This window comes from Megalops cyprinoides, chromosome 16, assembly GCF_013368585.1.
Source record: "Megalops cyprinoides isolate fMegCyp1 chromosome 16, fMegCyp1.pri, whole genome shotgun sequence".
In the NCBI taxonomy this organism is placed as follows: Eukaryota; Metazoa; Chordata; class Actinopteri; order Elopiformes; family Megalopidae; genus Megalops; species Megalops cyprinoides.
This window is the reverse complement of record NC_050598.1, coordinates 2,299,556-2,320,956: the sequence shown is the minus strand read 5'-3', so window position 1 is coordinate 2,320,956 and position 21,401 is coordinate 2,299,556. Positions and strand designations below refer to the sequence as shown.

Sequence of the window (21,401 nt, the reverse complement as noted above, 5' to 3'; positions counted from 1 at the left end):
TAAACTAAAAAGTGGGCCAATTTAGACCCAAAAAGTATTGAAATAGTACACTTACAAGTATACTACTAGTATATTGACATTAGTATGCTTACTACGTAAAGTATACTTGGGAAATATACTTGAACTTTACTTACGTTTACTTAAAATGAACTATATTTTTTTGTAAGGGTTAGCATGCACATGTGTGGTTATATGTGTGTGTTTGTGCCCATATGTGTGTCTGTATATACAAGTATTTGTGTGTGTGTGTACATGCACATGCACACGTGTGTGTCTGTTGTTATTACCTGCTACCCTGGGTCAAAAAACAAATGATGAGAAATCACTGTAAAGGAGATAGCTAGCCAAACCTCACTATGAATCTAAAGCAGCATAAGGCAGACCTTCCAATCCAAGGTAGCCAAGGTGAAGGCAATGACTCACTAACTTCTGGGATCTCCTCACAGTCCAGCGGTCTTGTTGGCTTCACAGCCACCGGATCCACAGTGGTGGTTTTTTCAGTTTAGTTTAACTTTCATTAAAGCTATAGGACAAAGAGGACAGTCCTACTCCCAGCTTCAGGGAACTGAAGGCAAACAGGTGTTTCCAAAACGCTGTCTTGGAAGTTCCAGTGCAGAGGCACAGGTATGTGTGTGCATTTACATATACATTCTGGCACTTAGCAGGTGTTCTTACCTAGAGTAACATGAGATGGGTGTATATAACATTTACATTGTTGACATCCAGTAGATTTTCTTATCCAGAGCGACTCTAGAGGTCAAGCACAGAGGGCATCCAGCAAAACACCACAAAGTACTACAACAAGGAAACCATCATCCACACATGAACAAGAGCCAGTGTCAAACACACGAGGCAGAGACCACAAATGAGGAAGTGCAGCACAATATACCTGACAGCAGTGTACCATTCCAATATGATACCAATGCAAGGCCTCTCAAGGTTAAAGTGTAAAGTACAAAATACAAAAAGTACAAAATACTCCCTCAGAGGCTTCCCTAGGCTGAGAGACAAGGCTGTCACTTTAGCACAGGCACACCCAATACATACACTGCTCATGAGATGAGAGGATGAACATCTAGTTATGGAAAAATATACAATAAAAAAACTACTGACTAATATTAATTAGTAGTTAAAAGTACTCTGGAAACTAACCAAGGCAAAACAAACACCTGATTTATAGCCTAACAAACTAAACAATAATGAATATGCAATTAGCTGCGGTGCTAAGCAACACACACTGTTAAACACAACAGTTTAAATTAAGATTAAGTTGTAAAGAAGTAGAACAAGTTGTAAAGAAGTAATACTAGATGCACACTAATTGCCCATGCTCACACTCCGTAATCAGCCAACTAAGACTGGGAGACAAAACTAGTCAAATTAGCACCCTGGAAACAGAAATATACACGTGTGTGTGTGTGTGTCTGTATGTGCACATCCAGTATATGTGTGTGTGTGCGCATACATGCACATCTATGTATGCACACACACACATGCATATATGTAAGTGTGAGTGTACGCGCACATGTATATGTGTGTGGGCATATATATATATATATATATATATATACACACACATATATATATATATATATATATATATATATATATATATATATGTGGGAGTGATCTGGACTAAAAGAGAGTGGCTGTGAGCTGTCCACAAAAGCAGAACATCATAAAGCTGCACGTTAGCGCTCAGGATAAAGGTGCTTATCGTGTGCTGAAAATGTGGTGTTGCTGCACTGCAAACCTGTGGCTGCCTTGCCTTGCCCTCTTACACAGAGACCCAGAGAAAAGCAACAGTACAACCTCTACAATTAATACAATACCACAACAGTGCTGAATCTTTATTGCAACTGGACACATAGATTACACACTGTTGGGAGGGAAGGCACGGTCCCACTACCCATTCCATATATATATATATCATTCACATATATATTTATATATATGTACTTAAAAAAGGCAAGATCATAATAAAAAAATCCTTGGTTTAATAACAGACCTTCAATGTGAAGATCAAAGTTCAAAATTAGACTCCCAGAATTCCCAAGAGGTGGGGCCAGAGTTTAGCTGCAGCAGGAGCAGTGGTGAGACGGCCATTAAGGCTCTGAGATGGCCGCTGGATGGGGTTTGTGGGTTGCAGCTGGATAAAACTAACAATAAATGGACCCTACTGCCACGATGATGCTTTGGACTATAGGCCTTTGCCACATAAAACTTAGGATGATATCTAGGTCAATTACAATCATTACAGCAAACCCTGATTTATGGCTTTCTTTATCAAAGTCCTTTTTTAAAAAAGACTGAATAACAGTAATCTGTTGGTCTCTTCTTGTGTCAGCAGTGTCCTTTATAGCCCTTAATGTGACAGTTGGAATGGCTCTTCTCTGTGGGGAGAGAGGGTGTCACCCCTGACATCAAGGCAATAGGTAGATACTTAAAAAAAATCACTTCATCTCATGAAATACCTTTCTGTTTAAAATCTAAAAAAGTGCTAGTATTGAATCAGGCCCTTCTCCTCCTGAGTGGAGTCTGATTTGGAGTTTAAAAATAGTTATTGTATTAAAACAGTAGGTCCCATTAGAGAGTGTGCTTAAAAAGATCAGAGCTGGGCATTCAATAGCAGACTGAAAGTGGTGGCCATTTCCACAGTCAGTAAAAAAAGATCAGGCCATCCCCAGAACCCCAACGCAGGTGTAACACTATGGCTTCTCAGATCAAGTCCCGTCACACTTTCCTCTCCTGGGAAAGGTACAGCTACTCCCACAATGCTTGATGTTCACAGGTACAAAAACCCTACAGTGGTCCAAAAGCAGTACTGGAAGACACACCTCTCTGTTTTTTGTTTTGCCCATTTGGAAACAAAGTTCATAAAAGCTCTGACTAGCTTTTGACATGCTGGCATTGTGATGTCATCTTCCTCTCCCTGAAGTTTGTTCACTTTCAGTTGGTTACTCACAGGTGGGAGGGTTTAGGACGGAGGTGTAGGGCCAATTGTTAGGGATGGAGGCAGTTAGAGGATGGTGAGGCTCAGGGTAAATACAGCAACCAGCACCTTAAGTGGCACAAAACTGTGCACACCTGCACACACCTGGTGAGAGTCAAGGCGCAGGTTGATGACAGTGATGATGATTCCGCAGGGATGAGGGGTGTATAACTGCCAGTGGGGTGCAGAGATTCACACAGGAACATAGACCTGAGGAATGCCTGTAATGGGACACTGTGTTGCTCTGAGATATTGGTGAAAGAGACAGCTTCCCACACTCAGAAAAATGAGGGGAGAGGGGTGGGGTGGGTAGAATTTGGCAGGCTGGAAGGGAACAGTTGCGGGGTGTAATTAAGGGGGGCTGGAGGTTGAGAGATATCCATGGATGCATAAGATGGTTGTGTGAGGGTGTTTGGAGGAGGTCTGTACATAGGATGTTGTTGGCTGTTAGTAGCGAACAGTGCTGGGGCTCTTGTGTCCTCTTAAAGTCTGGATGCTGGAGAGGATTTTTTTCTGGTGTCCGGCCAGGGTCACCCCAATACGCAGGAGGTCCCTGTAATGTGGAAAAGGGGGAGAGAGAAAAATGTGTCACCATATTTGCCTTCCATTTTAACATTTCTCCTCCAATACATAACTTTAAACTGAAGAGACAGTCTAACACTCCCAGAACTGAGACACAACATAGGCCCAAGGCACATATGTAGAGAGAAAAAGAGAAAAACAAAGAACATATTAATAATGAATGGCTAAAAACTCTGTGCAGAGCACATCAATAATGCATGGCTGAAAACTGCAGGTGGATGGATGTGCAACCACAAAAGGAGACAGACAGACACATTTAGGCCCTCTTTGGTTTGGGATCTGGAACAACTTGCAGGACAGACATACCAACACACAGTGGTTGATGTGGGCAATGCAAATGATGCATGTGTGTGATTGTGTGTCTGTGTGTGTGTGCGCGCATGGGCACAGTATTAAACATAGATAGGAAGAGAGATGGGAAGGCAAACACACATTCTGAAGATACGGTAGACCAGGTGTAATGACAAAAAGGAAGAGACTCACTGACTCAGTGTGGATATAGGAGACCAGTTATAGTGAAAAGATGAGAGAGTCAGGATGAAATGGACAGTGAGTGTGAGGTAGAATGAGATGGGGCAGAGTAAGAGTGAGGCAGAGTTACATGAGCAGACCAAAAGCGGAGCAGGAAAAGTGGCTTACTCAGTAGAGATCTGGGATACCAACTCAAAGGAGGTGAACCCAGCCTGGATGAAGCTCTCCTCATAACGGCCCATCTTAATGGCTCTCAGCCACTCCCCCACAGAGCCACAGGCAGAGAGAGGTGGGGGGCTGCGGTGGTCCAGCAGGGGGTGTGAGGGGCTGCGGGGGGAACAGGGGTCAGGACTCATACTTTCACTAACTCATACTTTCACATGATAGGTAGAATCTTCCTGACTGGTGGGGAGGGCCTCTATGCAGGGTCTCTCTACCCTTGGCATATCCCCTCAAAAAAGCTGCTGAGAGCACAATCATGGACACCTGACCTTGGTTTGTCACAGGTCTTCCAGCATGCACGTCTGCAGCACTCACACGCCCTGACCTCTCCAGGCTTTCCCCTCATTCAGACCTGTTCAAGAGTCACCACCGCAACCTCTGACACTCACACAGGAAGGCTGAGGCAAGACGAACGCAGTCCTCAGACACCCCATCATGCAGCCAACGGCTGCTTTTCACACTACAAGTCCCACAGTGAACTACAGGGGAGTGGGCAATCATTGGAGGGTAGAAGAGAGTGTTTTTTGTTCTGCTCTGAAGGTGAGACAGCTGGGCGTTTAGCTGGGTTGATGGAGCTGGACTGACAGAACAGGTTTATTCCAGTTTTTCCAAACTTCCATGCTGCCCAAACGTACAATCCATCCTCTGTTGGGAGCACTCTCCTCTCCTCCCTCTGCCCCACACTTTGCCCCTTCCCTGGCCCCCTCCGCCCCGGCTCACCCAGCTCCGTCCCGGGCCACTATCTTGAGTGAGGCAGGGTTGCGGATGAGCTTGTCCAAAGCGCTGACAATGGCGGAGAAGCGGGGTCGGGCAGCACGCTCCTTCTGCCAGCAGTCCAGCATGAGCTGGTGCAGAGAGCTGGGGCAGTCTGGGGGCGGGGGCAGCCGGTAGTCCTGCTCGATGGCATTGATCACCTGACCAAGAGAGAGATATTTTATCAGGGTCTTTGTCACACACTGTAGTGAGACATACTGTGGGGATGGTCCTGGCATGCCTGGTGCAGATCTCAAAGTTTTGGCATTTCTGCTGAACACCCCCCAGCTAATGAGTGAGTGTTTTTTAGTGATATCAGTCTTGTAATTCTCTGACTTAATAACTGGATTCTGCAGTCAATCTGCTATGCAAGTTCCATCCACTAAAGTGTATCTGGCGTATCCCCTCAGCTTAAACCTTCCTGGAGTTAAATTTTCATTTAAGTCCTTTTGACTTCTTTGAAAACTCTTGAGTTGAAGATGTGATTAGATGTTCAGGCTAAATAGTAACAGGGATGTAGCACATCATCAGCTTTGGCAGGGAGAAGGTGTTCAGGCTTCATAGCACAGAGGAGTCCCCCTGTTACAGATGCACTGAGATGTGACATCACGCAGTCCCACATCAGCAGCCATCTTAAATGAAACACACATGGAGAGGCCAACATATAAGGACAAATGTGCATGCAATGACACGTGCACACACAGATATGCACACACACACACTCACATCCTGGTTGCTCATGTCCCAGTAGGGCCTCTCTCCGAAGGACATGACCTCCCACATGACGATGCCGTAGCTCCAGGCATCTGATGCTGAGGTGAACTTGCGGAAGGCGATGGCCTCCGGGGCTGTCCAGCGGATGGGAATCTTACCACCCTGTGATATGGAGGGAACATGTAAATACACCGCAAAGTACCGCATAAGTACCTGCATTACACCAACACGAGCACAGGAAAATCTCACCGTTAGCTAGTGTGATATCAATGTTAGCCAGTGTTATCTCAGGGTGTTCTCACACTAGGCAATCCGTACCGTGCCCGAGCACGTTTGACCCCCAAAGTCTAGTTCGTTTGACTACTGTGATTGCTCCGTACCGTGCCCACTAAATAGATCAGGACCAGAGTATGTAATGGACCTCCTTAAAAGATATGAGTCTCAATGCGCCCTCTGATCCTTTGAGACATGTTCACTACATTCCAAAAGTGAATTATAAATGTGCTGGAGTACAACTTCTGTTTTTACACCTCTACATTGTGGAACAGCCTGCCAAAATAAGTAAAAGAGCCGCAACAGAAACTTTTAAAACTCAGCTAAAGACACATTTTTAAGATGACTTTTACGTAATGTCTTCCACTTAAGCCTCTTAAATTCTTGTTTAAAATGTTTATTTCTAATCATATTCTGATTTTAATACACTCTATATTGCATTATGTATTATTTTCTTGTTTTGATGCCCTGTTTATCTTTGTGTCTTGTTTTTAGTGGTTGTATGAGATGTGCTTATTATTATTATTATTATTATTATTATTTTAGAAACGTTCCTACATAACAACCGTGTTGCATTCCATAGTATTTATGAAGGTGCGGGATGGCTGGGTCTTACCAGGGTGCTGGCGTGGGTGTAGGTGTGTACTGTACGTTCACACCGGGAGCGGCGAGAGCGTCAAAATTCGCTCTGGCCACCCTGCCGACAACGCTGTCGAAGAAGTGGATGCATTGACGTAGATGAAATAGGCGGCTACAAGTTTCTTTGGAATTCTTGGGCTTGCAAACGTTATTTAAAGGGGCCGTAAAGCAAACAAACGCGTCAACCGGTATCTTTGTGTTGACTGACCACAAGTAGTGTGGTTAATCTTTTAAATGCTAAGGTAAGAAAATGATCGATGAAGGAAAGAAATGGACAATTATAATTACATGTTTGGTAACAAAATAAACTAACGAAATAAACTAATTAAAAGCCATTTGTGTGGTGTGACTTTTGTATTGATGCTAAATGCTAAGTCAAATTTCAACATGCAGTTTATAGGAAATGTTTACTAGCCTTGGTCTTTAGTTAACATTAACGTTAATTTGTGTGTAGCCTACATTAATTAAATAAACCTCTCCTCCATTGTGCTTGGGAGCTAATGTTTGGTGGGAACAAAAGTTTACATCGTTGTGTTCATTAGAATTCTCTAGAGCAGAGCACTTCTGTTCCGATTGGTTGCCGCCGAACCGCGTCGTAGCTCATTGCCATAAAGTTGCCCAGACTTCAACTTTATTCTAACGCCCACACCGCCCAAGACGCGCCGTCAACAGTCATGCCACTGCTCACCGCCGAGAGACGCTGGCTCACATAGAAAATGAATGACTTCCAGTCGCTTTGATGATCTCGCTGCTCCCGGTGTGAACGTACGTTAAGGGTCTTACCATGGAGCTGGTGTGGTTGTAAAGGTACTACCAGGGAACTGATGTACGTGTAGGTGTAGGTGTGGCTGTAAGGGTCTTACCAGGGAGCTGGTGTATGTGGGGTCAGAGGAGTTCTCCTGAAGGAAGCGGGACAGGCCAAAGTCAGACACCTTGCACACCAGGTTGCTGTTGACAAGGATGTTGCGGGCAGCGAGGTCACGATGCACGTAGTTCATTTCTGACAGATACTTCATCCCTGAGGCAATACCACGCAACATGCCTACTAGCTGGATAGGGGTGAACTGCCCATCATTCAGCTGTGGAGAGAGGGACGGAACCAAGTTAAAACTGAGGGCTTAAGAGAGAGAGGGAGAGGGAGAGACATCTAGAAAGATAGGCTATACTTGAAAAGCACTGATTTCTCCTGAAGCAGAAGACACATGTTCAAGCTCTTGTGCTGCTGTGTTTGGATAAACTGCATAGGGAGAAAGGTGTACAGGATAGCAAGTGAGCTTCTGGCTTAGCCACACCACAGCACCTAAGACATAATTAAGCCATTACACTCTTTAAGCTCTAACAGTTTGTGGCCTAACTTTTTTTTTGCTGAACAATATTATTGCTAATTTATCTGTCTTTAGTGCAAAACCACCTTGCACATCATTTGTAAAGGCCTGGCCAACACAGCAACGCATTGCAGCATATAGATTGACCCCAAGTAAAGAGGTCTTTATGCAGGTCTCTGCATACTCAGTGACACACACACACAGACACAAAGAGACATACTAATATACAGGTACACAGACAGAGACAGATACAGACAGACACAAAACGATACACAGACATAGACAGTTACACAGGCAAACAGAGACATTTACAGCGACAGACAGATACACAGAAACACATGCACAGACTGATACACACAGAAACAGACACAGACAGCTACACTGACACACAGACACATCTACACAGGCAGATACAGACTGAGACAAACAGACAGACAGTAATACAGATAAGGACAGAGAGCCTCAGACAGACAGATACATGGACAGACTAACCCTCAGGAAGGAGTCGAGCGCTCCGTTCTCCATGTACTCTGTCAGGATCATGACAGGGCAGCTGGCGGTGATGACCCCCTCCAGGTGGATGATGTTGGGATGTTGGAACTGGCCCATGATGCTGGCCTCGCTCAGGAAGTCTCGCCTCTGCTTTTCTGTGTATCCTCCCTTCAGGGTCTTAATGGCCACATAGTTCTCCTTCTTCCCAGGAACCTTCAGTCTGCCCCGGCACACCTCCCCAAACTCACCTGGAAAGGGCAGAATGCACATGTGGCTAAAGGGTAGCGCTTTAGCAGGATATCCGATTTCTCTTACCAGCACAGGTATGGCTTCCTGAGACATTGGCACGCAGTGATCCAATTTCCAGAGCATTGGCACTGAGTGATTCAATTTCCAGAGCACTGACATTGAGTGATTCAATTTCCAGAACATTAGCACTAAGTGATTCAATGATTCAACTTCATTCAATGAAGTTTCTTGAGTATTAAGATGCAGGGGAGGATAGGGCTTATGCAGACTGTCTACCAACTTCCCACCAAACAACTACCTTTTAATTTGCCATTTATGATCAATTAGGAATTTGTATTTGATAGTGCCTGGAGTTTATACAGGAGGAATGGCTCCTTCCCCCAATGCATGAGGGACAGGGGGAGGGAGAGACAGTGTAGAGTAGAAAGTGAGACAGACAGGATGGATCTCTCCAAATCCACTGGGGATAGATGGAGGAGCTCTGCAGTCTGTCACAGCCCCGAGGAGAAAGCGGGAGCCCTCTGCATTCATACCTCAGATTCAGTTACATTCCACTAATGCCATCACCAGTATTAATATTACAGCGGCCCGCTCATTGTTGTTCTATTACACTCTGATGCTTGAAATATGAGTGCCCTTATAATTAAAGCACCCTTGGGTGTATTACTGAAGTCATACCCCTTTCACATAGGTTCACCTGATATGGCTGGTGTTTTGTTTGACCCTTTCATCTGAGACAGAGGCAAACGAGCTTCTGGGTGGGGAGAAGGCCAGATCAGGGGACAGAGACTAAGACTTGCCATTTCAAATCACTGATTCCATTGTAACGCTACACAGGGAAAAGGGAAGAAGAGACAAAGGGAGGGAAGTGAAGGGGGGTGCTCACCAGCTCCGATGACCTCCTCGATCTTGACGAAGGACACGTCAATCTCCTTGGCGAACTCGCGCACTGCCTCATTGGGGTCCTCATAGGTGAAGGGGTCAATGTACACCTTGACTGCTAACATGGCCCAACATGGCAGCAGTGGTGACAGAGGCACATGAGTGACATCTCAATTCTACTTATATGACTGCTACACCCAAATAAAAAGATGAAACATGATGCAACCCATTATAACATTATGTACTGACTCACTTACATAGCTTACATTCTGGGGCCCACAGTGTCACACACTAAGACACCTCTGTGCATGAGAGGAAACTGTGAAAGAGCTTACCCTGTCCCATGAGGTACTGGCCATTCTTGTCGCTGATTTCAGGGTCCTTCACTCTCGTGTGTCTGCTGCAGGGGTGGTAGACATATTCACAGAGGTAAATATGGGGTTTGTTTCTGAGGCGGGCTGCTCATGTCTGGCCCCGCCTTCACAGTCCCTCTCCCTCTTACGTTATTCATTTGCCTGTGAGATTCCTTATGCAGGCCAACTCACACTGCCAGCAGCTGCCAATCCTTATTCATACCAGGCTTGAATAAGGGTGCAGAAGCATCTGTGTCCTGAGCACAGAACTCTCTGGACACCTCCCCTTCGCCAACCCCTCCCCACAGCCACTCCCCTCTGCTGGCCTCTTCCATAAGCTGGCTTCTACCCTTCACTAGCCCCTCCCCTCGGTTGGCCCCTCCCCTCCATTCAGCCCCTGTCTTCCACCAGCTCTTCCTCCCCACTGGCCCCTCCCAAACGCCAACGCCTCCCCTCCCCCCTAATCCAGGATTCTTGCTCTAGGAGTGTGTTTCCCTCTGCAGAGCCTCTGGCCAGTGGAGCCATGCCAACCAGCCTCACAGCGCTGCTTCACGTATCTCATCTCCTGTGTCACAGATTTCAAGCTGACGCAATGTCTTGACCTGACTGGTCGATCAAGCACTGCTGAGAGAGTCTGGTTGTTCCTAAATGCAAACCCCACCCCCAGCTCTGACTGACTATCAGGACATGTCCCTGTAGATCCACTTCCTGTGCAGCAGGGGCCGTGGCCCTCTCCCGCTCCTCCCGGAGGGACAGAAATAGCCACGGGGTCCGCCCTGTGCTGCTGGCAGGCCAGGGCTGCTGGCCCCCATTATGTATGCTCCCAGGGTCAGGCCTATTGTTCTGTTGCCTGGCATGTGGAGAGCAGGGCTGCATCCTGCCTCTCCTCCTGCCCTCTCTCTGTGCCTCTGCAATCTGCTGAGTTAGGGAACTTACCGGAAGCAGAAGATGGCGATACCAAAGGCAGCCAGGAGGAGCAGCAAGCCAACAGCCACCAGCACACCTGTCACCATCAGATGCGAGCGAGACTCATCTTCTGAGGGAAGAGAAGGGAGGGGAGGAGCACAGGGAAGGAGAGGAGGAGCATGAGGGAGGGAGAAGGAAGAGAAAAAGAAGAGGGTAAATGAATGAGAGGGACAAGAAAGAGGAGAGGGAGAGTAAGAGAATGAGAAAAGGAGAGATTAATACTGTAGGCCACTGGCTGTAATCCAACAGATGACACATAATAGACATTGTAGGACCAACCAAAACGTACACCTGGCATTATGGCAGAGCTGTTTGAGAATAAGAGGGGGGAGTATACGTCCGGGTAACTGTGACATTATGAAATGAATGATCGGACAAGAGGAAAAAGAGGGAACAGCAGACAAATTTGAAAAGATAAAGAAGCAGGAGGGACTAAAGCCATTTTCTCACTTACTCCAGGACAAATACACAGCACCATCTGAAATTCCCCCTCCGTTTCGCACCATTCCTGAACACAAGGGAATGAAATGACTCTCTCATCACTCTAGAGGATAATGTGCTTAGCAAACACTGCAGCCCGGAAAGCAACAGTGCGAACACTCCAGCAACTGGAGCCTTTCATCAGACTTTGGCACTGCTCCATGACCTTGATCTTTTATTCTTGGAGGCTGCAAGCTCACAGTTGTTCCAAAATCCTTTTAAAAACACCCTTTCAGGAGTCCTTTCCAGAGGATACTTCCCGAATCAATGAAAAACAAAACAATAGTAAAATTCAGCACCAGTTCACAGCTCATCCTGGTGATTTAAGTAACCTGTTTTCTGTTGTGATCACACAGTCATAATGTAACGCTAAAGCTAGGACCTGTCATGGTAAAGGAAGACAGACAGCCATTTGATTCTGCCTCCTTGAAACACATTCAGCTGTGGTTTGCCTTGTAGCTAACTGGCCACATTTGGTAGCCAACAGTGACTTCCGACTGCATTAGAAAGCATAATTTAAAGAGCAAAACACAAAAACTGAATCAATTAAGACAAATGAAGTATCACAAGCTAAATAAAAATCTCTACTCATTTCTGCATTGTTACTGTTTTGACAAGTTGCTAAGTTCCTAGCTAGCTAACAAACATTGCTAATTAAATAAATACCACTCCTAGTGATAAATGCACTGCTTGAAAGTGAGAATGAGAAAGTAACCAAAACTAAAGGCAGCTGGCTGAGGAAGGACGCATCCCATTATGCCTTTCAGCAGGACATTACGATGAGGAAGAGATGGCCTGTTCTAGCAGCCCTAAAGAAGCCGGCAGGGCCTGGGAAGAGCCACGTGCTAATGCCTATGTGCTGGCTCCCATTTCACTTTACAGGGTGAAAAAGGCTCCTGGGTCTCTGCTCACCGTCAGGCCGGGTACGGAAGGTCTCGGCTTTGCTGAAGATGCCGTAGCCAGCTGTGGTGCGTGCTCGCACCTGCACCTCATACTGGGTAGCTTTACGCAGGTCAGTCAGAACCACCTGGTTGATCTTGGTCTCTTTATAATGCCAGCCCTGCTCATCGCCAGGCTTCTGCATCAGGAGAGAAGAAATTTGGGTCAATTCCTTTGTGACCTGAGGACCTTGGACTTGTTTTTGTGCACTCATTTCCATGCTGTCACCTTCTCACAGTAGCGCAGCTGGTACTCCAGGATGCTGTAGTTTGGCTGCTCGGGCACTGACCAGTGCAGCTTTAGACTGCTCTCTGTCACTGTGCTGCTCCTGATACCTGAGACTGGGGCTGGGACTGCACACGAACACACACAGGAATACATACACATGGTTAGTCTTACAGTTCAAATGAGAATGTGTGTCAAATATCCTACCTTAAAATATTATTGTTCAGATATCCCGACCACATCATGTCATTTACTGCTCCCCCATTACTGTCCCCCCACCCCATCACCCTCCCAGCACCATGTCCTTCATCGCACCCGCCTTGCTTACTGTTGCGACTGGTGGTGACGTTAACGCTCTCGCTGGCAGGCTCGCTGTGCTGGGACACCCCGTTAAGGGCCAGGATGGAGAAGGTGTAGGTGGTGTGGGGCAGCAGGCCCCAGACCGTGACGCGGCGGCCTGTCAGACCCCTTTGCACTGGCCGGTAGCTGACACTGTCCCCACAGGCAGAGCAGGTGGCTCCAGGGCCCCCGGGCCCCCCACAGCGCCGGCACTCCACTGCGTAGCTCAGGTCCTGCCGGCCGCCCCGCTCCAGCGGCTCACTCCACTCCAGCGTCACAGAGGTGTCATTGATCTGCGTTACAATGCTGCGTGGGGCTGTGGGCGGTCCTACAGCAGGGGCAGAAACACAGGGCCGTAATGCCATCTTTATGTTAAAAGATACAACACACAAAGTACCCTGCAACTAGGACTATTTAGAAACCATAGAAAAGCACATCAAAGCCAACAGGACTGGATGGCAAACTGACCCCCTAATGGCTGGGCTTTTTGACGACTAATTTCGGTAGAAATTTCGTTTCTGAATGCATTAACAACCATAGTTAAGTCTAAGTTCTTGAAGGTAGCACTGAGGAAAATGTGACATTTGAACCCTAATCATTCAATCAAAGCCATCATGCTTTATAACTGAAACATTAATGCCAGCAATAATCTGTAGTAAATTCAGCAGGACTGTGACAGAAAAAGAAGATACAAACTTCATGTTATACAAGACAAACAAGAGAGGGAAAGTGGACTTTATGAAGGTGAATTATGTAGGAAGTCATGAACATGGCCAGTGAACTAAGAAATGCTCCTGTGGCAATGTTTAGCTGCAAAATAGAGGCAGGCCATAGAGGAGACCATAAAGAAAAAGATTGTGTCCCAAATCCCACACTTGCGTATTGTGTAGTATGCTTACCAAGTATGCTTGCCATCTAGTACATTTACACCAGATCGTATTGGTAGGGCAGTATGCTTGAAAATGTCACAGTACAGCTAGCTAGCTTCTACTGTAGCTATCATCAGAGTTAATTCTTTTATTAGTCACAGAGAAGTACTTTCACAATTAATGCACACAGTACTTGTGTACTTTATGAGCACTAAAAGACTTAGAATGCAGTATGTACTATGCAGCTTATTTGTATGCTAGTATGCGATTTAGGACACAGCTAAAGAAAAGAGGGATAATGAGATACAGTAAGGTCTGGGGTCAAAGGTGAAGAGGGGGAAGAGAGCATGAAGGAAAGGTGAGAAGAACACTGAAACTGAAACGAAACTGAACGAGCGAGGGATTAGAGGGAGAGAACCAGTGGGGAGGAGGAAAGGAAGAAACAAGACAGGAGAAAGGAGAGGAGAGAAAGCAGGAGGTACTCACTCGTGCACGAGGCGTCCGGTGGGTCAGATTTGGCCCGATGGTAACCAGGACGACAGAGGCACATCGCTGACCCTGTGATGACCGCGCTGCTGAATGGTGGACACTGCTCACACTGACCAGCCCCTGGCCCCGCCTTGAAATGCCCGACCTGGCAGGCTGTGGGACAGGAGAGAGGACAGCATTTACACCCCTGCACATTCGGACGAGCCACAGAGAGTAACTTACCAAGAAACACCACCATGTTGTTCACGTTTTCTTTCTTTCAAAACCATAACTCAGCTTGCTTTTACTATTTTACTTTAATTTAGGGATGGAGAAAAAAGGCACAAAAATTAGTAACCTCGCCTCACTATGGGGAATGTTATGTGTCACAGTGAAATTGAAAAAATAAGCATTTACATGTGCAAAACAGTGTAAAATGCTGCTGCTGCCTATCACTGACAAGTTAACCAAACCAATAAAAGCACTGAATGTACGTGTGTCACTGTCTCTACTGTTTTTCTGCACGGTTTTAAAAAAAGGGAAAAAAGTTTTACTTTGAAAAAAAAAAACAACTAACTTTAAGTAAAATAAGCTTTAACTTAATTATCAGTGTGAGATGTCTTTCTTGTTTCTTGAGACAGAAATTTCTTGAGCTAAAGGTAAGAGGTAAAGATGTAATTATCATTAATGTCATCATCTTTACCTTTAAGGAATGTGTAATGACACATCAGTGACATGCTACTTCATTTGAAGTGGGCAGTGTCATTATAATATGTTGTCATGACTTCATATTCTCAGTGGTATTTGTGTCACTGGTGCAATCATTAAAGGATTAATGTCACAATAATTTTATGTGACTTTATTTGAATGGCCTTAATGCACTTCATATGACCATTTGAAAGAGTTATGATATTTGTGAACCCTTGGTATCTTATGAATGGCAGTGTAACACCTGCGTCACATGTGTGACAATGCTTTTAGAACACTGGTTAATAAGTGTTACGACACTTTTGCCATAAGATGCTGCAATATCTGTCAGAAGTCATGAAAATATAGGTGTCTTAACTCTCAAAATGTCACATTAGGCAGTGCTTATCGGCATTATAGAGGTCCTGTCAAATTGTTATCACCAAGGATTTTTAATTTTCTCTTGGGATTTTTTCTCTTTCCCCCACATGAGTGTTAGTTTTATATTCCATTACATTATTGTCAATTAGCAAATGCACTTACCCAGATCAATTTAAACACCTTACAACTTTACATCCTGTCCATTTAGATAGCTGGATAGATCCTGGGGAAATTTTGGGTTAGGTACGTCACCCTAGGGTACAGCAGCAGCCTTTGGGTTATGAGCCCTGCTCCTTACCAGTACACCACACTGCCATCCATATACATGCTTGAACAGGGACATTTCTAGCTGTTGAAAAGATTTGGGGCTAAGTCAAGTTTGCCTGGGGCTTGTCTTTTTTTTTTGAAGGGAGATCGGCATCGGTAGATTGAGGAGGTTATATCTACCTTTATAATAAATAAATATTATCACACCTTCGGACGCTGCAAGTCAAGTTCCGCTCTGTTACAGTCTGTCTGTTGTTTTGCTATAAACACCTCCTTTTTCAGGGCGAAACTATTCGGGGTTAGGATTAAAATATTCTGGGCTATAGCCCTGATTGATCGCACCTAATGACGCCACTGTGCGTGAACATAACAATGATAGCCAGAGCAGCAAACTTGACTATTAAAACATCATGAGGCTACAGTCCCTGTGCAACTGTGACTTGATTTTCTGAAACATACCTGAGGTAGGTATGCAGTTAATGGGTATACAGTTGGGTATGCTCAAGTGGCTTTTAAGCATTAACAAGGTGACAGTCACAGCATGAGGTGTCAACATGGTCCAAATAAACCAAGTGGACACTTCGAGCCAGTCAATTTTTTATTAGATGGCGGGAGTAACCAAGTAAAACAATAAAAGGTATGACCCCTTCGAGACAGGAACCGATGTGTCTGCCGAAAAAACACTGTCAGCTGAATCAGTGAATAAGATGACATCATTACAATTCAAGCTGGCCTTCCTTTCCGGGTATAAATAGTACTCTCATTGTTAAAAAGTAAAAGAAAAACATCGACCAGCCACGAAGTTGGCTCATTTTTCTCAAGGCAGAGCATATTCTGCTAGAACAGACACCAGGTGGACTGCACTCAGTGTGTAGAAAATCTCACACGGAAATACATGCTGACTACTTGAACGTTGCGGTACCTTAACAATCGAAGAAAGTCATTCCAACCGAACAAAGACACTGAAAAAAGGAAGTCTTAATACATGCGCTGACTGCCTAGTTAAAACACATTAAGAGCTCAAGGGCATTTTATGGTGTATGTAAACATTAGCTGATTGAGGAGGCATTAACACACAGAAAGAGGCGTTCAGTGTACAGCGTTTAAACAAGCCTGGATGACTGGACTTTGCAATGCATTAACAGTTCATTGGGCATATACAAGTCTTAGTGAAACAGGCTTACAAAAGCTTATAAACACTATATTCACATGACAACAAGTTGGAAGTTGCAAATGCTGTGTAGAGACGGGGAATAGGAGAAATAAAGGTCCATATGCTACATCATGTAAGGGCTGCATGTATGTGCATATCAATATACATTTAGATTTACAGTTACTTATTTAGTTATTTAGCAGACTACATCATAAGTATCGCAATACAATAAGTATAAATCATTACATAAGATGCCATATTCTGTTCCACAGTATATGCAAGAGGATGTTTGAGGATATAGCAAATGTACACTACCATTCATAAGTTTGGGGCCACTTAGAAATTTGTGTAGACATTATAGACATTAATGTTGTAAATGACTATCATAGCTGGAAATGGCTGATTTTTAACGGAATATCTATATAGGCGTACAGAGGCCCATTATCAGCAACCATTAGTCCTGTGTTCCAATGGCATGTTGTGTTTGTTAATGCAAGTTTATCATTTTAAAAGGCTAATTGATCATTAGAAAACCCCTTTGCAATTATGTTAGCACAGCTGAAAACTGTTGTCCTGATTAAAGAAGCAATAAAACTAAATTCTTTAGACTAGTTGAGTATCTGGAGCATCAGCAATTGTGGGTTCGGTTACAGGCTCAAAATGGCCAGAAACTTTCTTCTCAAACTCGTCAGTCTATTCTTGTTCGGAGAAATGAAGGCTATTCCATGCGAGAAACTGCCAAGAAACTGAAGATCTCGTACAACGCTGTGTACTGCTCCCTTCACAGAGCAACGCAAACTGGCTCTAACCAGAATAGAAAGAGTTGTGGGAGGCCCCAGTGCACAACTGAGCAGGAGGACAAATACATTAGAGTGTCTAGTTTGAGAAACAGACACCTCACAGGTCCTCAACTGGCAGCTTTGTTAAATAGTACCCGCAAAACACCAGTCTCAACGTCAACAGTGAAGAGGTGACTCCAGGATGCTGGCCTTCTAGGCAGAGTTGCAAAGAAAAAGCCATATCTCAGACTGGCTAATGAAAAGAAAAGATTAAGATGGGCAAAAAACACAGACAACGGACAGACGAATATTGGAAAAAAAAAGTGTTATGGACAGACGAAGCTAAGTTTGAGGTGAGGTTTGAGGAGACTAAATGAAAACATACTGGAGGAGTGCATGGCACCATCTGTCAAGCATGGTGGAGGCAATGTGATGGTCTGGGGCTGCTTTGGTGATGGTAAAGTGGGAGATTTGTACAGGGTAAAAGGGATCTTGAAAAAGGAAGGCTATCACTCCATTTTGCAATGCCATGCCATGCCCTGTGGATGGCACTTGATTGGAGCCAATTTCCTCCTACAACAGGACAATGACCCAAAGCACAGCTCCAAACTATGCAAGAACTATTTAGGGAAGAAGCAGTCAGCTGGTATTCTGTCTACAATGGAGTAGCCAGCACAGTCACAGGATCTCAACCCTATTGAGCTGTTGTGGGAGCAGCTTGACCGTATGGTACATAAGAAGTGCCCATCAAGCCAATCCAACTTGTGGGAGGTGCTTCAGGAAGCATGTGGTGAAATCTCTTCAGATTACCTCAACAAACTGACAACTAGAACGCCAAAGGTCTGCAAGGCTGTAATTGCTGCAAATGGAGGATTCTTTGACGAAAGCAAAATTTGAAGGACACAATTATTATTTCAATTAAAAATCAGTATTTCTAACATTGTCAATGACTATATTTCCTATTCATTTTGCTATATTTCCTATTCAGACTTTTGAATGGTAGTGTATTTGAGGATATAACTGTTCAGACTTGGGAGTTAGTTGAACCGATATGCAGTTTGAACAGATGAGGATTCAGTCTGCTGCAGAAGATGGTCTGTAATTCGGCAGTCCTGACTGTTGTGGGGAGCATTCCACCACTGGGGGGCCAGAGTAGAGATCAAACATGACCAAGAAGAAGGACCCTTTTGGAGGGGGTTGATAAGGTGACCAGACGTTGCGGAGCAGAGTGGTCTGGCAGGAATGTATGGTTTGATAAATGATTGAATATAAGAGTGTGCAGTGCTTTTTCTCTGTATTGTATTCTGATCACAACTGGTAACCAGTGAAGGGAGATAAGGAGACATGCAAGTATTTTGGCTGGTTATGTACAAGATAACCAGTAACATTCTGCATGAGCTGGAGGGGCCCGATGGCACATTTAGGGAAACTGGGTTGCAATGAGACAATGAGCTGGGCAGCATATGTGGTGAGAAATGTACAGATTTTGTAGTTATTGTAAAGAGAGAATAAACAGCTCCAGGCAATTGATGCTATATTTTCTGGGAAGGACAGACAGTTTTCCAGAAATACACCAAGAGTCTTGATTGCAGACACCATTGTGTTATTAAGAGTAATGGAGATGCATTTCAAATTTTGGGTGATATTTGGTAGAGACAGAAATTAAAAAAAAAGATAAAAAGCAATAAAAATAACTAGCACTTTACAATGTCTTCTTTCGTACCATTTACTATTTACTATTCATATTACCACAGCATCACGCACCAGGATATATACACTTACTATAATAATAACTCTTTTTAGTTATTACTCTTTTAGGCTTTTTTCATGAATATAAAATTGTTATTGATCACAAAGACAATTAATTAATTACGACAAAGAAAATTCTGTTGGATTGCATGCATTTAATAAATGATAAGATCCACCTCTTCCAACTGCATCTTGGCTCCCCTTCTTATTCCTAAGTGAAATCTTAAATTTCCCTGTGCGTTACTGTCGGGTAGTATTGCTTTAGGTTAAACTGACCATACTGCCATTGTGTGATGGTCTGAAGCACATTGACAAGTGTTCTCTTGCATTCTGCCTGTTGCTCTTGTGACTTTTTTTGCCACTATACACTAAACGCTTTCCATCAGCAGGAACCATCCTGCTCCAGCCAGAATGTGACCTGAATGACCCCAGGCCGCCCACAAAAGAGCATGGCAATTAGCAGTGGTAGCAATTAGTACAGACTTCACCTCCTGCATAGGGAACATGCATGTGAGGGAGAGGCCTCACAGATGATCTGCATCAGCTTTGGGATGCATGTGTAGATGTGCTGAGCTATATAAATACACATACACATATAACATACAGTAGATATGTAAATAAACTATGGTTTCTGTGGCGTACACCGTGTAGTCACCTGTTTTTAAATTTAAATTAATCAAATGTGTAATGTATGGATCTGAAATGAGAGATTACTATGTAGTTCCATTAGAATTTGTAGGAAATCTTTTTATGAAAAAAACTTTTCATAAAGCTTTTTACTAGGAGTCTTATCAATGGCATCCACCCAATCCTAGAAGATACACTGAGATTTGCATGACATGATTTCATCTTCTTTCAAAAGTTTTGGTAAAAAAAAATGAATAGAACAGAACTGAAAGAGAGAACTGGTGTGCATGTAATACAGGGTCAGAACACTACTTGGTTTATGACACAGTGCATGTTTTAGTCGCAGATTATCAGAGTAGGGTGGAATTGTCCGTGTTTGTATGTGTGTAGATTGCAGTGCGAAACTGAACCATCTCTCCAAGTGTCATTCCAACAATGTCTCTGTGTTCTGTAGCCACACACAACCCCCTCTCTTCTCTTTCTTTTTCTCTTTTTGCCCTCTCAAACAGACCTCTCACTGTTTGCCCATCCCCCTCTCTCACCCTCTCTTGCTATCCCCCCTCTCTATTTCTGCTCTTCCCTTTCTCCCTGTCAACCTCTCTCTCTCTCTATCCCTCTTCTATATCTCACTCTCAATCCCTTTCTCTCAATCCCTCTCTCTTATGCTCTCCCTCTCTAAAATTCTTAACCTCTTCCCCTCTCTCTCTCCTTCATTCTCCCTCTCTGTTTCTGGCTCAGCCACCACCCCTTTAGCCCTTTTCTAATAATGAGGAAAAACAAGCATTCTGGATCCAATTTGTCAAGCATTGTCTTTCAAACTAAACTGGAACAGTAATGCATGTTGTTGAAGTCAATTTTAAGAATGACTTTATTGAGTAATTATGTGGTCCTTCCTATGATTTGTGCCCCTCCAAACATTTCTCTCATCTTCGTGTTCTGTGTGATTCAACCTCATTATTGGGATGGATGTCCAACAAGGCACAATGCACTATTGCACAATACCTGTGTGCTCTACATGCCCATGCCTGGATAGGGTGGGGTGGATTATGGGTAATCTGAACCCATGAAGGAGCCCAGGCCCTTTCTGTGCATATTGCCTTTCCACTCTTTCCTCATGTTCCCCCTCTTGTACCTGCCCTTTGATGTGGCGGGTGTGGCTTTTTAACCTCTGAGCCACACCTCTCCTTCATTCTTGCCTTTCCCCTTCACAGGTGCTGAGAAGCATTGTCATGCCACGCCCTGTGCCAGAGACCGGCAGGTGACCCTCGTTGACCCCCTCTCAGCCTGTCCCTCCTCCCTCTTCATGCAGCCAGGCCCTCCATTGTCTCATTGTTTAGGCTCCCTCTCTAAAGCCCCTTTCTTCTCTAGCTCTCAGCTCTCGCTTCAGAATGCCCGCTGCACATTTAGAGGTCACGTGAGTGACTATGGGACTCAAAACTGATCAAAAAACAGTGTAGAATACAGTTCTGTCCATACACACCTTCATTGTTCAAATATAACCACATCATCCAATGGCATCTTCTCC

General features: G+C 44.5%; 1 protein-coding gene across 3 annotated transcripts in view; it reads right to left on the bottom strand.

The window, feature by feature from the left end:
• Positions 1 to 1,973: 1,973 nt before the first annotated feature.
• LOC118790714 (ephrin type-B receptor 4a-like) overlaps positions 1,974 to 21,401 on the bottom strand; it is a 40,507-nt gene continuing 21,079 nt past the window's right edge. Inside the window, exons 5-17 of one of the 3 annotated variants that reach the window (XM_036547704.1) lie at positions 14,252 to 14,407; positions 12,886 to 13,224; positions 12,561 to 12,685; positions 12,306 to 12,471; positions 10,884 to 10,983; positions 9,930 to 9,994; positions 9,599 to 9,712; positions 8,464 to 8,711; positions 7,510 to 7,725; positions 5,747 to 5,896; positions 4,988 to 5,181; positions 4,214 to 4,372; positions 1,974 to 3,545 (exon numbers count right to left, since the gene is read on the bottom strand). In XM_036547704.1, the coding sequence (XP_036403597.1) occupies positions 3,440 to 3,545; positions 4,214 to 4,372; positions 4,988 to 5,181; positions 5,747 to 5,896; positions 7,510 to 7,725; positions 8,464 to 8,711; positions 9,599 to 9,712; positions 9,930 to 9,994; positions 10,884 to 10,983; positions 12,306 to 12,471; positions 12,561 to 12,685; positions 12,886 to 13,224; positions 14,252 to 14,407 (2,138 nt within the window). In that variant the 3' untranslated portion in view covers positions 1,974 to 3,439. The remainder of the gene's footprint in view (positions 3,546 to 4,213; positions 4,373 to 4,987; positions 5,182 to 5,746; positions 5,897 to 7,509; positions 7,726 to 8,463; positions 8,712 to 9,598; positions 9,713 to 9,929; positions 9,995 to 10,883; positions 10,984 to 12,305; positions 12,472 to 12,560; positions 12,686 to 12,885; positions 13,225 to 14,251; positions 14,408 to 21,401) is intronic. The other 2 variants (XM_036547706.1, XM_036547705.1) reach the window with 2 other exon arrangements.